General features: G+C 35.0%; 2 protein-coding genes across 5 annotated transcripts in view; one reads left to right on the forward strand and one right to left on the reverse strand.

Annotated features, from left to right (window-relative positions):
* Positions 1–8,677, reverse strand: part of kcnj13 (potassium inwardly rectifying channel subfamily J member 13) — a 17,079-nt gene extending 8,402 nt beyond the window's left edge. The window contains 2 exon segments of the mRNA XM_028794759.2: positions 7,427–7,922; positions 8,577–8,677. Of these exon segments, the coding sequence (XP_028650592.1) occupies positions 7,427–7,910 (484 nt within the window). The 5' untranslated portion in view covers positions 7,911–7,922; positions 8,577–8,677.
* gigyf2 (GRB10 interacting GYF protein 2) overlaps positions 1–16,097 on the forward strand; it is a 351,366-nt gene that overhangs the window by 150,027 nt on the left and 185,242 nt on the right. The window lies entirely within an intron of this gene.

Here is a 16,097-nt window from a genome sequence, read left to right on the forward strand (position 1 = left end):
AGCCTCCTTTTGCAAATATAATAGCCTCTAGACGCCTCCTATAGACTTTGATGAGTGTCCGGAATTCTGGATGGAGGTATTTTTGACCATTCTTCCATAAAAAACCTCTCCAGTTAAATTTGATGGCTGCCGAGCATGGACACCCTGCTTCAAATCATCCCATAGGTTTTCGATGATATTCAAGTCAGGGGACTGTGACAGCCATTCCAGAACATTGTACTTCTTCTTCTGCATGAATGCCTTTGTAGATTTCGAAATGTGTTTTGGGTCATTGTCTTGTTGGAATATCCAACCCCTGCGTAACTTCAACTTTGTGACAGATGCTTGAACATTATCCTGAATAATTTGTTGCTATTGGGTTGAATTCATCAGACCCTCGACTTTAACAAGGGCCCCAGTCCCTGAACTAATCACACAGCCCCACAGCATGATGGAACCTCCACCAAATTTGACAGTAGGTAGCAGGTGTTTTTCTTGGAATGCGGTGTTCTTCTTCCGCCATGCAAAGCATTTTTTGTTATGACCAAATAACTCAATTTTTGTCTCATTAGTCCAAAGCACTTTGTTCCAAAATGAATCTGGCTTGTCGAAATGAGCATTTGCATACAACAAGCGACTCTGTTTGTGGCGTGAGTGCAGAAAGGGCTTCTTTCTCATCACCCTGCCATAAAGATGTTCTTTGTGCAAATTGCGCTGAATTGTAGAACGATGTACAGATACACCATCTGCAGCAAGATGTTCTTGCAGGTCTTTGGAGGTGATATATGAGTTGTCTGTAACCATTCTCACAATCCTGCCCATATGCCGCTCCTGTATTTTTCTTGGCTTGCCAGACCTGGGTTTAACAGCAACTGTGCCTGTGGCCTTCCATTTCCTGATTACATTCCTTACAGTTGAAACTGACAGTTTAATCCTCTGAGACAGCTTTTTGTAGCCTTCCCCTAAACCACGATACTGAACAGTCTTTGTTTTCAGCTCTTTTGAGAGTTGCTTTGAGGATCCCATGCTGTCACTTTTCAGAGGAGAGTCAAAGGAAAGCACAACTTGCAACTGACCACCTTAAATACCTTTTCTCATGATTGGACACACCTGTCTATGAAGTTGAAGGCTTAACGAGCTAATCCAACCAATTTGGTGTTGCAAGTAATCAGTATTGAGCAGTTACATGCATTCAAATCAGCAAAGTTACAAGGGTACCCACATTTTTACACAGCCAGTTGTTTACATTTGATTTAATTTTATACAACTAAATACTGTATCACTAAGAATCTTTGTTCGGAAAACTCCCCAGTTGTCAGATGTTCCTAGATAATGAAAGACTTACCACTGTTATCTTTTTTGTTGAAAGTAAATTATTATGCAGGCTAATAGGGGTTTCCAAACTTTTTCATATGACTGTATATAAAAGTCAATGTGTGTGTGTGTATGTATGTTCCAGCATCACTTCCCAACGCCTGGAGCGATTTTCATGGTACTTTGTACACGTTTTTCATTGGTTGATTAAAAACACTGTAAGGTGAAATCATCCCTAACTCGCCCTCTTCTGGGTATGGGGATTGATCTTGCGGTCTTGTATGCATGTTATCATCCAGTTGACACTCGTAACATCCACCAGAGGGCAAACTGGAGGTGACTGCCAGCATTCTTTGTTTGAGTACTACCGCGCCCCCGTTGCTTTTGAAATTAAATAGAGTTGGCCGGTTCCGAGCGTCAACTGGATGATGACATACATACAAGACCGCAAGACAAGCACATTAGTGAGTCTTCATTGTTTGTTAATTTATTTTTATTTTTAAAGTTGTTTTTTTATTATATTTTTCTCAAATAATTAAAAGTGTTTTTTTTTGTTTTTTTCTCCTGGTATTTTAGCTATGTTTGCTAGTTTTTGTATACTTCACATATTTGATTGACAACTATATTAAAAGAACCAAGTAATGTTCTGTTTGAAATGAGCATGTCGAAAATATATACACTCATTGTGCTTGCAACAGCTGCATATGATTTCACTTATTAACATGTTTTAGCATCATCTCTTCTAAATAGGCTATGTGAGGAATGTGAGAAGAACATTATAAATATAACAGATGAACTGGTTTTTCAGTGTTTGGAAAGTAAAAGTACATGAAAAATGTTTGCTGTATTGTGAAAAACTTTAATGTTAGAACATACAAGAAGATAATATGGTGAATCAATATTAGCACAAACTGACATTTAATACTTATTATAGACCAGCACACAACCCAACCCCCACCGTCTTTGTCAGCATTAGTGTGTACTATTCAGCTTTTTCATCAACAAAAATAAAGAAATCCACAGATAGACAATAAATTTGAGATATTAACTTTAAAGCAAGCTATAGACAAGTTCAGAGAAATAAGAAACGTCCTTATTTGCATTATATAAAATCAGTTGCTGCAATGGTGAGTATAAATATTAAAGCATTGATCATCAAGCTGAAATGCAATATCTTACTGTATAAAGATGATATAGACCAATATAGATATTCAATATATTATTTTTGGAAAAGGGAGTGAGTTACAAGCTTCTGGGTTTGAGGTATTAAAGGAATGGATGTCTCACTTGATTGTGACAATCATAAACTCAAGCTGAAGTTTCCATTAATTTATCATACTTCAACCAAGGTTTCATTATGGATATCCTATAGGCTTGTATGTTCGTAGCATGCAGTGAACGCTTAGGAAACTGAAATTTTGTATATATTACATTTCAGAATATCTGTCAGTACTTGAAAACTTTTATTTAAAAAAATTAACAACAAGCAACTTTTCACATTGGGCATTGCCCCTTTTCATTACAGGAAATTTTTTTGTTTTTACTTGATATCCTCATCTTTGAACCAATTGACCAGGTTGTCATCACTGCCTTTATGACTTTATTTGCAGGTGATGTGATTATGGCTTTAATAACTAATCATGGTCATTGATAATAATCAGTGATAAAAATAGTTGCCAGAGAATTTCGTTTTTAGTTATTAGCCTTTTTATATATTACTTCATTAATTAAGAGTAGAGCTAATCACAATTTCGTATGGTGGTGATGGAGGATAGGAGGAAGTATAATGGTAGATTTAAAGTAAAAGAACTCAAAAGTGTGGAATCATCACAACTTCTCTGTAAGAAATTTGTCTCTTTAAAATCTGTAAAAATGAGCTCACTCAGTATGGGATAGCATCTAAGATGTGGGAGCAACTGAAAAGAGAACACATGAGAGTAATGGTGATATCTTCTTACTCACACTTGGGGAGACTCCTGCAGCACTATAATTCCATATCTGACAGCGCAGAATCAGAGTAATCAAAAATATGCAAAACTTTTTGCAAAGCATTTCTTTCAGTAATAGTGATGGCTTATGTTTAATGCCATATTGTAAAGAAACTGTTCATGTTGATTCCATTTAGTGGATAAAATCAAACAATACGAACTGTACAACTTAGAATTAACTTTTGCTATTCTCTTGTGTCTGTTTTTGGAGGCAGATGGTTGAAACCAACATATGAAGACTGAGTGCATGTGGAAAAGGGAAACACTTTGGATGCTAAGTAAAATGAATTGTTCAATTAATACCTTAGCAAAAACATAACACAAATAGGAAGTCGCAAGAACCTCTGTGCTATAGGGGTAAAAATACAAAAGTCTGCTTTTCAAAGAAGAGTTTGATTCAAATTTCAATATAATATTTCTGTTTTTAGCGCTTATAAGATGTCTGTATCTTATTGTGGGGCTTTTAAAATTCTGTTGACAGAGTACTGAGATAGTTAAGAGTTTGAAAATAAATCTCTTGTCCAGCAGTGGTTTCCAGAGTCAGACCTGGAGGACCCCTGTGACTGGTTGATTTGTTCTAATCAGTTTTACAATCAGTGAGACATTTCACCTTTTACTTCTCTCATTGTTTAATTACCTTCTCTTTTTTCTTCTCTTATTCTGCATGTACCAAAGAGCAGTAGTGTAACATTTATGTTAATAAAAAATTTAGAATCTTTGTGCCATGATTTTAAGTTCTTAACTGTTTTGTGATTTTCATATTAATTCACCTTTGTCAGTAAAATGTAATCGGCTGTTTCCTTTAGTATTGGATCATATGGCACAGAATGGTGATAGGAAAGACACTAGAAATTTCAAAACTGATACTGCTTACTATTGCTTGAGTGTTTATACATATTACATGAAGATAATTAAATTTTTTTTGGTATGCTGTTTTTTCTTGGTTTTTAAGATTCTTTTCAACATCATCATTTTCCAGGTGTTTCTGGATATTTAAGACATTATTTACTAGTGGCCATTCTAGTGGAGTCTTTAACTGAAGTAGATGCAGTCCTTCAGCATTCTTTTCAATTTTCCCTAGAGTCTACTCTGCTCATTTTTGCTTATCAATATTAGTATACAATTAAAGAAAGAAACTTCACAGAAAAAAGTGAATTATAGAAAAAGGACAGAAGAAAATTAAGGAATTAATACCAAAGAACAATATGAATATTTCTAAATTTCTTAGGAATGTAAATCTCACACTGCTGCTCTTTCCTAAAAGAGAATAATTAAAATACAAATAATGAGTTAGTTGTAAAATGACTCTTTGATTGGAACAAAAACCTTCAGCCATATGGGGTGAACTTTGAAGCCACTGATTTAAAGCTATGGTAAATTAAAGGTTTTTAAAAAGGAACAACTTACAGACGGTCCAAGGTGCAACACTCCCATCAGTCAGTAGTGAAAGTAATACCATCCCTGCCACTGAACCTGAGTAATTCATTATTGGTGATTTAACTAGTTATATTGTAGTATCAGAGTGACTTGGGATATATTCAGGAACAACTGGCTTCCTTGTAGTATGCATAAGAAAATGGTTTCAGCCTTAATACATTTAATTTTCACTATATAGAAAAGACATCACTGGGGAGCTTACCAGAAGGAAGAAGTCAGTCTTAAGATGTAATTTCATTTTAGTATGCATTGTACTTACTGGAAAAGATACTCGATACAAAAATCTGTCAGAACAAACAGCAGTTGATAATGGTGATGGCTGCATCCAAAAATGTTTTTGATACTTTGCATTGTTTGTTACCTTAATTATGCTTTCTTGACATTAAGTTTATATATATATATATATATATATATATATATATATATATATTAATGACAAGAAGTCAAATTTGTTATCTGTAAATTTTCCTCATATTTGACTTCCTATCTTAAATCTAAATTAAAAGTGCATACAACAACTTCACTGTTGGAGAACAGTTGCTAGTTTATTGTTGCTATATATTCCTATTACCCGAAGTTCCCGGGGGAGTTTCAGACATCTTCCAGCTTGAGGTACGGCTCTGGCTTCGGCTACTGACATCTTGATCAGGCATGGGCAGAAGTAGAGTGCTACTTTATTACACCTGTTTGCCAAGACACAGAAGATGATTCAACCAAAAGCAATAGGGGTATGTGAACAAATGTATTTCTTCCAGGACTTTTTAGTATAATCTGTGTTTTTTGAAATACCTTTTTTGTGTAGTGTTATCATTTATAACATACAGTATGAAATAATTTGTTCACGGTGTTCTGTTTTCTTGCAACTAATTTACTTTCATAGGAGTCATGAATGAATCTGTGGCAAAGTATTCAACTACCTATGACTAATGTGATGTGTACATATGTGTGCCTATTTATTAAATGTGGCTATAAAATCTTGTCTCTCCTTAAAAGTAAAATAAGCAGGATTGTACATCCTTAAATCCTGTTTATTTGCCTAGTATCTTTGCCATTCATTGTTTAGTTAAACCCTGAATTTCATTTCAAATTATTAGTTAAAACTTGCCATATGAGACCTTTGCATTTCATTAAATTGTTGACAAATTTATAGATTGTTTTATATGAGTTAAATTATCTTCCTAAGCTTGTGTCATGAAGTTGCAGTTTAATATTTAGAATGTTTTTATAATTAAGAAAGTAATTTTTAATTTGAATCAAATTGCATAAATAGTAATTCAATAAATATGTTCATTTACTTTCAGAGCAGTCAGTACTATTGCCAGTGAAAGTTTTGTTTGTCAGTATGAGCAGTCTGTTTTTCACTATATTTTACATTTTGTTACTTACAGAATGTAACAGGAGACATTTCAGGTATAGTTTTATGTTGAATTTATAAGAACTTTGAAGTTGTAACTTTGTATTTTCTTTTTTTTTCTTTAATAAGCAAATGAAGAATTGCAAAACCTCTCTTTGTATCATCTCTAATCAAGAGGTTAAAGTTTTACATTTGTTGAAATACTCTTTTGTAGTACATTCTTTTCATTAAAAAATAGCAGCAATAGGCAGGCTAAAACATGCTGATCTACTTAAGCTTTAGTTTTTGCTAATTTCTTGGCATTGTTGAATGAATGTTTTGTTTAAGTGGCTTATCCTATTTAAATAATGCTTATTAATCCACTTTTAACACTTTATGTATAAAAATGTATAAAATTTTTAAAAAGTTAAGAAATCACTTGATTTTTCTTATATCCATATATTTCTAGTTGATAGAAATAATTAAAGAGAGTAAAGTTATTATTTTTTTGCTGGTTTATAATTTACATTTCTCTGAGTTGTGTGTAGTGTACTGCGCTTCCCCCGTTTTTCCAGTTTCTTTATGGAGGACAATCTGTAAGGTGAACATTTTAAAATGGGTGTAGACTATGTAGAATGGTGGGTCATGTATACTAGAATCTAACAGCACACAACTTAAAAATGTTTTTATGTGCCACTCATCTATTATTTACTAGTACATTGAAAGCAAGGCTTAATAAGTTTTCAATTCTTAATTAAATATTGTTATATACAGATTAATAGTATTAATTTGAATCTATATGTATGTCATATCATTTTTTTAAGTACTTAAACCTAATGAAGTTTGTTATCAATTCAAGCGTTTTTGATTTCCAGCTGTTTTCAATCTGCAACTGGTTCACATAATCAAACTTTATAAACAATTTATTGACTAAAGATGCATTAGAAAAATACTAGTAAATTTATAACTGAAATAAACTGAAAGGAGACAGAATTCCCTATGGCTACTAAAATTGAGTAAAATATGTACTTTCCAAAACTGTATTAAAGCTTATTTTCTTTCAAAACTATAAATAGAATTCATTGTACATTTAGTTTAGCTGTAGCATGTGTCTTAGATATAGCTGTAGGCTAGTAAAGCTCTCAGCTCAAACACATTTTTTCTATTCCAAAGGACTGTTTTTTTTTTTTTCCCCTCCTCCTTCCTTTTCATAGGCTTTGCTGTTGGCATTATCACCAGCGACTAATTTGGTGGTGATATAACGCATCAAAGCCTTTAATTTAAGAATTTAACATTGACTTTGCATTTGCAACACACTTATTTGGTAAGTAAACATTTGCCATTTTAGAAGGTTTAAAAAAGTAATTTTCTATACCTGTTATGAAAGCTTCCAGCATAAGCCCGAGTAACATCTGCACTGCAAGGAGAGCAATGGCACTTGGACAGTCTCCACTAGGGAACATTGTTCCATAGCCAATAGTGAGTTGAGTCTCCAGCGAGAAAGAGAAGGCTGCTGTGAAACTTGTGATGTACTTGACACAAATGGTGTGGTTTGGGGGAGGTTGGTCATGGTCCACCTGCAAGTCTCCATTCAGATGGGCAAGCAGGTACCATAGACAGGCAAACAGCAGCCAATGAGCTATGAAGGAGGCACAGAAAGCGAGAAGAACCCAGCGCCAGCGCAGGTCCACCAATGTAGTCCAGATGTCACTCAGGTAAAGTAGCCCTCTGGCTGGAGAACCAGCCTTGTTGGTCATGCGTAGGTTGCAACGACCATCCTTAGAGAAGAGCCTCTGACGTTTCAGTGCCACAAGGGGTGTTGTTACTCTTGTGTCCACTTCCTTTCTTTGGAGTGCCATGTTATCTGAGTTCTGAAATACAATTTAGGTAATAATCAATCTAACAATTGTTAGCACAGCCAGCATTTTACTGTTCCTTCTCCTGTTTTTAGTACTAGATGTTTGTTGACTTTTATATTATGACCAAAGTTATTTTTTCTTATTTAAAACTCTTTTTAAGGTTTAATAGGTATAGCCAATACATTATATTGGATATACTGTATAATGAACATTTTTTTACCCTTGGTACACTACACTATTAAAGTAAAAAGGTCCCATTTTGCAATTGAAACTTTATTTGTGCACAGTTCAGTGCTGCTTATTATTTTGTGTTTTGCATTTTTCCAACAAGTCAATTGTTGTACCAAAGTTAGCATTTATTCTAGTATTTGCCTTGAAGAGTTTGATATTACTTTGCCAGAATGTGGTGTTGCAGACACCTTTAACTTATTGCTGCTTAATACTTTGTTAGTTTTATTTCTGCAGAGTTGGGCTGCTAGAAGTATTGTAGATTTGTATAGTTGTCTGAAGTATTAATCATTAACTGTTTACATGCAATTTGCCCTACTGAATAAAGCAGTTATTTTTTGTTTATTTATGTGTAGCATGTCACAAATTATTGGGCTTTAAATTTTCTTCTTAAATAGAAATAGAAATTTTAAAATACATAGAGCTCATTTCTCTTACCTGTCTCAGTTGTTAGCCCCTGGTACGGGTGTATGCTGCATGCAGACTTCTATTGAATTGCAGCTGATAGCTTGTCTCAAAGCTCAAGCAGCTCTCAACCTGTTGAAGAAAGCAGAGCTTATAAATCCTGGCAACAGGGAAGGGAGGGGGAAGTTCCTGGGTTGGGGGTTTGATGATTGTTACAAAGTCACTTATTTACTATGCATTCTAGCAGTAAAAGATAAAAGTGTTCTGATATTTTTTGTAACCAAAAGTAGGTTATGTTGGCAGTTGCTTTTACTATGTAATACAAGTGTGAACATGATCATATAGCATCTTAGTAAATGAATTAAAATTGACCTACTGAGCACCTTTTACGTTCTTGTAGACATTATATCATTAGTTTGTGTTGTAAGTATATCCAAAGTGTTCTTTGAGGTTTATAGCTTTTTAGTCTTAAAGTGAATAATATTCTTGCTATATTTTCATGCCTCAGTTTTCACCATTCCATCAATAGGCATGTAGAGAAAAGCCAAGCAAAATGACACCTTTTATTGGCTTACTAAAAAGATTACAATATGCAAGCTTTCGAGGCAACTCAGGCCCCTTCTTCAGGCAAGATGTAATCTTGTATTACAAGATGTATTACATCTTGCCTGAAGAAGGGGCCTGAGTTGCCTCGAAAACTTGCATATTGTAATCTTTTAGTCAGCCAATAAAAGGTGTCATTTTGCTTGGCTTTTCTCTACATTCATAATGGCTAACACGGTACAACACCCTAGTACTATCAATAGGCATGGAAATGCATCTAAGAATAACTGGTCTTAATTGCCCCACCAGAAACAGGGCTTTCTGGCAACCGATTATAAATTTAAATACAAAAAAAGAAAGTCATTCAATTCAGAAAGTGCATTACCAGTTTGAAGCTCTGTTACAGTCTGGAATTAGTGTAGAGTTGCATATTGTGTGGCATTTGTTTCTGCCTTTGCTGGGTACTAACTGAAACATTGAGAAAATGTATACATGGACTAACATTCTGGTGTTTTCATGTACTTTAATGGCTTTATCAAAGAGACATTGTGGTGTTTGTAAAATATTTTTATGACAATGAACTGTGCACAGAAAATAGTCAGAATAGGATGTTATTACATGTACCAGCAGATAGCATAAAATGCACAATATTAATTGCGTTTTATAAAATTATTTAGTTGAAAACTGAACACAGACATATGTTTTGGTGGGTGAAATAGCCAACAGATTGCCACTCAAGTGATTTCAGTTGAGTTGGTCATATTGGTGCCGACCATAATAGATGGTGGATCATGTGTGTGCTGTGCCTATGACTTATGGTGTTAGTGAAATACGGAATCATGATCATCTGCAGATAATAGAGCTATGATGTTGCCTTTAGTGTAACATTAATACAGAATATGTGTATTTCACTGTATGCGTAATAACTCACAGAGCCATGCTTACAGAACCGTGTTCCTCTACCATTACGTTCTTGATACAGTGGCATTCAAAAGCATTCAGTCCCCTTGAAAGTCATAATTTTCTGCATGACAAAAGATTTGTACACATATTTATCCATTCAATATTTGTAATGCAAACTGTTCTGCTGTAACGATATATTTCTAAAAGCAAAATAAACTATTTTCTGTAGATATTTAAGTGAAGAAGAAAAATCATAAGTTAGTGTTTGCATAAGCATTTAAACATCTGTGCTTTGGAAGCTCTAGGTTTACACAAACGACATAAAGGTGACGGTCATTTGATCATAATTATTCATAATTAGGTACTACTTGTGAGTCATTTGATCATAATTATTCATAATTAGGTACTACTTGTCAGTCCTTCATATATTTCTTGATATAAAAAGGGCCATAGTCTTTGTTGGACAATCACTGCAAAATTGAAGACAAATGAGCAATCTGCTAATGTGAGAAACAGTGTCATTGAAATGCACAAGGCAGGAAATGGCTACAAAAAAATATAGACGGGTTTGAATGTTCCATTAAGCACTGTTGGATCCATCATCAGAAAGTTATGATGAAGGTTCATTACAGCACTCAGACACTAGAACAGGCTATCTGTCAAAACTAAACATCAAGAGTAAAATGTCAGATAGTGAGAGAGGCTACTAAAAATCCAACCATCACTCTCAGAAGTCTGCAATGCTTTTCAGCTGAAACTGGAGTGGAGGAGCATGGGTCCACAATTTCAAGAGCTCTTTATAAAATAGAAGGGTATTAAGAAAGAAGCCATTTAAGAATTTTGCTACAAAACACTTAAATCCATTTGTGGGAGAAGGTTTCTATGTACAGGTGAAATCAAAACAGAACATTTTGGTCAGACTTCAAAGAGGTATTTGTAACATAAAACTAACACTGCCCATGCCTCAAGAAATACCATACCTATGGTGAAATATAGTGGTGGCAGCATCATGCTATGGGAATGTTTTTAATGCGCTAGGAGCTAAAGGGACCGTGGATGGACACAAATACCTCACAGTATGGCAGCAGAACTTGTTCCAGTCTGTGAACCTATGGCTAGGGAGAAGATTCATCTTTCAAAATGGCAATAACCCTAGATATAAGGCCAAAGCAACACTGGAACGGCTCAAAAACAGGAAGGTGAATGTTTTGGAATGGCCAAATCAAAACCATGATCTTAACTTTATTGAGAATCCGTGCCACTATTTGAAATCTGCTATCCAGGTGATCTCCATAACCTAGGGGATCTCCATAAATTCTGCCAAGAAGAATGGGGAAGAGTCATTACTGAAAAATGTACCAAACTGGTACATGCTTACCCTAAAAGAATCAAGGCTGATACTATAGTAAAAGGGTTCTTTGCAAAGTATTAATGTGTTGGGCTTGAATACTTTTCCAAACACTAACATTTGTGGTTTTTTTTCTTCTTCAGTTAACTATCTACAGAAAATGTTTTTTTTTTTTACTTTAAAAATGTATTTTTGCAGAGTAAGAGTTCACATTAACATGCTGAATGAATAAATGTGTACAAATCTTTTGTCATGCAGAAAATTGATTTTCAGAGGTATTCAATACTTTTGTATGCAATTGTAAGTTAATTAATGACTTTAGTTTTCTTGCTTGTGTATTTTAATTTTAAAGTTACATGAAACGACTTCAGTCACAAAATATATAAATTTGTGTGGCAGAAGTTTATGTAAGCTTTTAATGTTATTTTGTGTTCCTTGCCCCTAAGCTACTCTACTAGCTTATCAGTGACTTGTATTAGGATTTTTGTTTTGCCACCAGAAGCAGCTATCAGATGTGGGTTTTTTTTTTAAAAAGGAAAATATACCAAAGGTACAAATTAAAATTCTCAATGTAAATTGTTTTACTGTTTTAAGAAAGATGATTTTGAAATTTCACCATTCCATTTTATATGGGAGTATTTGAAATTCCAAGAATTTTTATAGTGTGTCCTATTTAAGATCCATCCATCCATCCATTTTCCAACCCGCTGAATCCGAACACAGGGTCACGGGGGTCTGCTGGAGCCAATCCCAGCCAACACAGGGCACAAGGCAGGGAACCAATCCTGGGCAGGGTGCCAACTCACCGCAGGACACACACAAACAAATCCACACACCAAGCACACACTAGGGCCAATTTAGAATCACCAATCCACCTAACCTGCATGTCTTTGGACTGTGGGAGGAAACCGGAGCGCCCGGAGGAAACCCACGCAGACACGGGGAGAACATGCAAACTCCACGCAGGGAGGACCTGGGAAGCGAACCCGGGTCTCCTAACTGCGAGGCAGCAGCGCTACCACTGCGCCACCGTGCCGCCCCTATTTAAGATTTACCAATAAAACTTAAATTTTTCGGACAAATTCCTTGAACAGGAAAAGTAACAAATTATAGCAGTATTAGTAAATTGAAGTCATATTGATTATTGAGGACAAACAAACAAGATTTTATTAGTGCATACTGTTGATAACAGCGTCAGATGCTAAAAAATGAGAGACAGTTAATGTAAGTGATGCAGTATTTTTTATTACACTTATATTATGCAATAGGATAGACTGGTTGAGATCTATGGATTTCAATTACTTACCTGTTCAAGAAACAGAATAGGGGTATTCCTAAACTGATTACAAATTGCATTTTTCTTTGTGTTGTTTTAAGTGATGAATTTATTGTGAAATTTAACGAGAAAGTGTGCATTTAAATTTAGCAGTTTTGTCTTTCAATTTAGTGTTCTAAATCATGCATTCATATTTGTCACATTTTGACTCCTTTTCGTTAGGAGAATTGGAAGCTGGTGTGTAAGCAAAACTTTCTCACTGTGCCTATTCTTATCTTTTAATAGGCTAAACCAACCTACTGGCCTTATCAGTCAGCCGCCACTGAGAAATGCTAGTCTCCTCTGTTTTGAGCCCTACTGGTATATTTTGAAACTGTTATCTTAAATGGGTGGTGTTTATTTAAAACACTTATTTAATTACTTTTTTTAATATAAAAGTGCTGGTGGGCCTCTATCAGCGTCTCATACTGACACTGTGCGGTGCATCAGACTTAAGTGCTCTGTTAAATTTTCTGTAACACACGAAAATAATGGTGATGAGTTATGTGAATACAGGAATTGATTAATGGCAGTTTTTTTTTTTTGGTCACAGTCCACTTCAATAGCTTTCTTGACATGTTTAAAAAAAAAAAAAAAAAAAAAAAAAAAAAAAAGTATCTTGCCTTCAATAACAGAGTTTGATGCATTTGCCAAAGAGCAATTTACACATTGATGCAAGATTACAATAGGTAAATAACATGCCCTTTAAGGATTAACATTAATCATTTTGCCTGTAAAATTAATCAGTTACCAAACTGTTGTTACCAGTGATATTGTTTAGTTTTGATTTTACATTTTTGTTTCAACAAGAATAGCCTGATGAATAGTAGTGCTTGAATTGTAAGCTTTGTATTACACCATTCCAATGAATCTTGTGAGAAGCACTGTATTTCTCAACATTTTGTAAACACTTGCTTCATTTTTTTCTGTAGAAATGGGCATAATAATTCAAAAATGTTTTTCTTGCTTCGGCCATTCTGATACACAAAACAGATTTAGTTTGGCAAGCGTGATATAAAATATCTGTCAAATTCCGGTAATAGCAAATATTTTTAAATTATTCTATGTCTTTCTCTGTATGTATCTTCACCGCCTTTCCTTGGTATCCATGTGTGTTTGATCCACTCTTGACCAGTGCTCCCTCTCTCAAATGTGTTCATGTACATTCTGCTTCTCAGAGTCTGTCATTATTTTTGAGGTGCCTTTTTCTCACTAATTGTCTAGTTATTTGCTTTGCGTCTTTGAAGGCGACACTCTCAGTGTGTCTCCTATACCTTTTCTACTCCTAGATTGTCTCACACTTGGACTTACTCTTTTGCTTGTGCCACCAAAGCCAAACTGACTAACCACACAAAGGATAAACTGACCAATGAGATTGCTCTGAGGGATTGGACAAACGCAGAGACCTTAGTGTTTTATTATGTATTAGACAAGTAAACCATGCAAATGTCAGCTCGCTCCAGCCATATTATCTTTCATGACCCAGTAAGCAAGAAAATATTTTAACATGATTTCGTTCAGAATTTGATTATAAGCTGGTGCTAAAAAGTATGAATTCTTTGTTGGTTAGAAGCTGATGCCTTTCAGTGATTTACTAAATGGTAATGTTTGAATTTAGGGACCACTTGTTTGTTATTTGTTGTATAATTTTACTTGTGGAATTTACACATGGCTTCAGTCCTTCTAATTTGTTGTATATTTATAGAATGTCTACTTTTTTAATTTAGTTTTTCTTTTTTTTTAAAATACAGAATTTCTACTTGTCTTGTACTGTTTACTGCATAACACATCAGCTAAATTCAAACCTGATTAGAAAAGCCAGGAAATGAATACTGTTCAAGAGTAAACACTTTACTAGATGACTTATTTCTACTTCTGATATTAGTTGTGACATGACAGTTTTAAGTCATTTATGCATTTGACAAAAGACAACAAAATATGTCTCTAAAGCTACAAATGAAATATGCCAAGTAGGTAGAGTATTAAACCTAGAAGGGAAAAAACGATTTGAGAATGTCTGTCTTTTATGTCTAAAGGAGTCATTCATTCATTCATTGACCTTTGAATCCAAACCAGTCTTTATATACATTTTATCAGTAAACTCTTTACCCTGTAATAAAATAGTCATAAGGTAAGGCTGCTCAGATGTTTGTCATGTTTCATATGGTACAATCTCAGAATTCTTGTTTTTAAACCTAGGCACAGTATAACTTTGTTTAATTTTAAGAGACATGGATATTCTAAACAAAGACCTGGTATTCATCATTGTTTACATTAAAAAAAAGAAAGCCCCAAAGTAACCGTGTGTTTCAGTACTGAGTGTCACATGTAATGCATGAGCATTTTGGCCTCTAGTTCATCTGCTTTACAGGAACTTGAAAATGCCTGAAGGCTGTTTCTTACTTTGCTTTACAACTGCTACAGATTTACCAGGTCCGTTTGTGTTCAATATACAGGTACTGATCATAAAATTAGAATATCATGACAAAGTTGATTTATTTCAGTAATTCCATTCAAAAAGTGAAACTTGTATATTAGATTCATTCATTACACACAGACTGATGTATTTCAAATGTTTATTTCTTTTAATGTTGATGATTATAACTGACAACTAATGAAAGTCCCAAATTCAGTATCTCAGAAAATTAGAATATTGTGAAAAGGTTCAATATTGAACACACCTGGTGCCACACTCTAATCAGCTAATCAACTCAAAACACCTGCAAAAGCCTTTAAATGGTCTCTCAGTCTAGTTCTGTAGGCTACACAATCATGGGGAAGACTGCTGACTTGACAGTTGTCCAAAAGACGACCATTGAAAAGGTCATTGCTAAAGAGGCTGGCTGTTCAGAGCTCTGTGTCCAAGCACATTAATAGAGAGGCGAAGGGAAGGACAAGATGTGGTAGAAAAAAGTGTACAAGCAATAGGGATAACCGCACCCTGGAGAGGATTGTGAAACAAAACCCATTCAAAAATGTGGGGGAGATTCACAGAGTGGACTGCAGCTGGAGTTAGTGCTTCAAGAACCATCACGCACAGACGTATGCAAGACATGGGTTTCAGCTGTCACATTCCTTGTGTCAAGCAACTCTTGAACAAGAGACAGCATCAGAAGCGTCTCGCCTAGGCTAAAGACAAAAAGGACTGGACTGCTGCTGAGTGGTCCAAAGTTATGTTCTCTGATGAAAGTAAATTTTGCATTTCCTTTGGAAATCAAGGTCCCAGAGTCTGGAGGAAGAGAGGAGAGGCACAGAATCCACGTTGCGTGAGGTCCAGTGTAAAGTTTCCACAGTCAGTGATGGTTTGGGGTGCCATGTCATCTGCTGGTGTTGGTCCATTGTGTTTTCTGAGGTCCAAGGTCAATGCAGCCATCTACCAGGAAGTTTTAGAGCACTTCATGCTTCCTACTGCTGAGGAACTTTATGGAGATGCAGATTTCATTTT

Source organism: Erpetoichthys calabaricus, chromosome 2 (genome assembly GCF_900747795.2).
Source record: "Erpetoichthys calabaricus chromosome 2, fErpCal1.3, whole genome shotgun sequence".
Taxonomy (NCBI): Eukaryota; Metazoa; Chordata; class Cladistia; order Polypteriformes; family Polypteridae; genus Erpetoichthys; species Erpetoichthys calabaricus.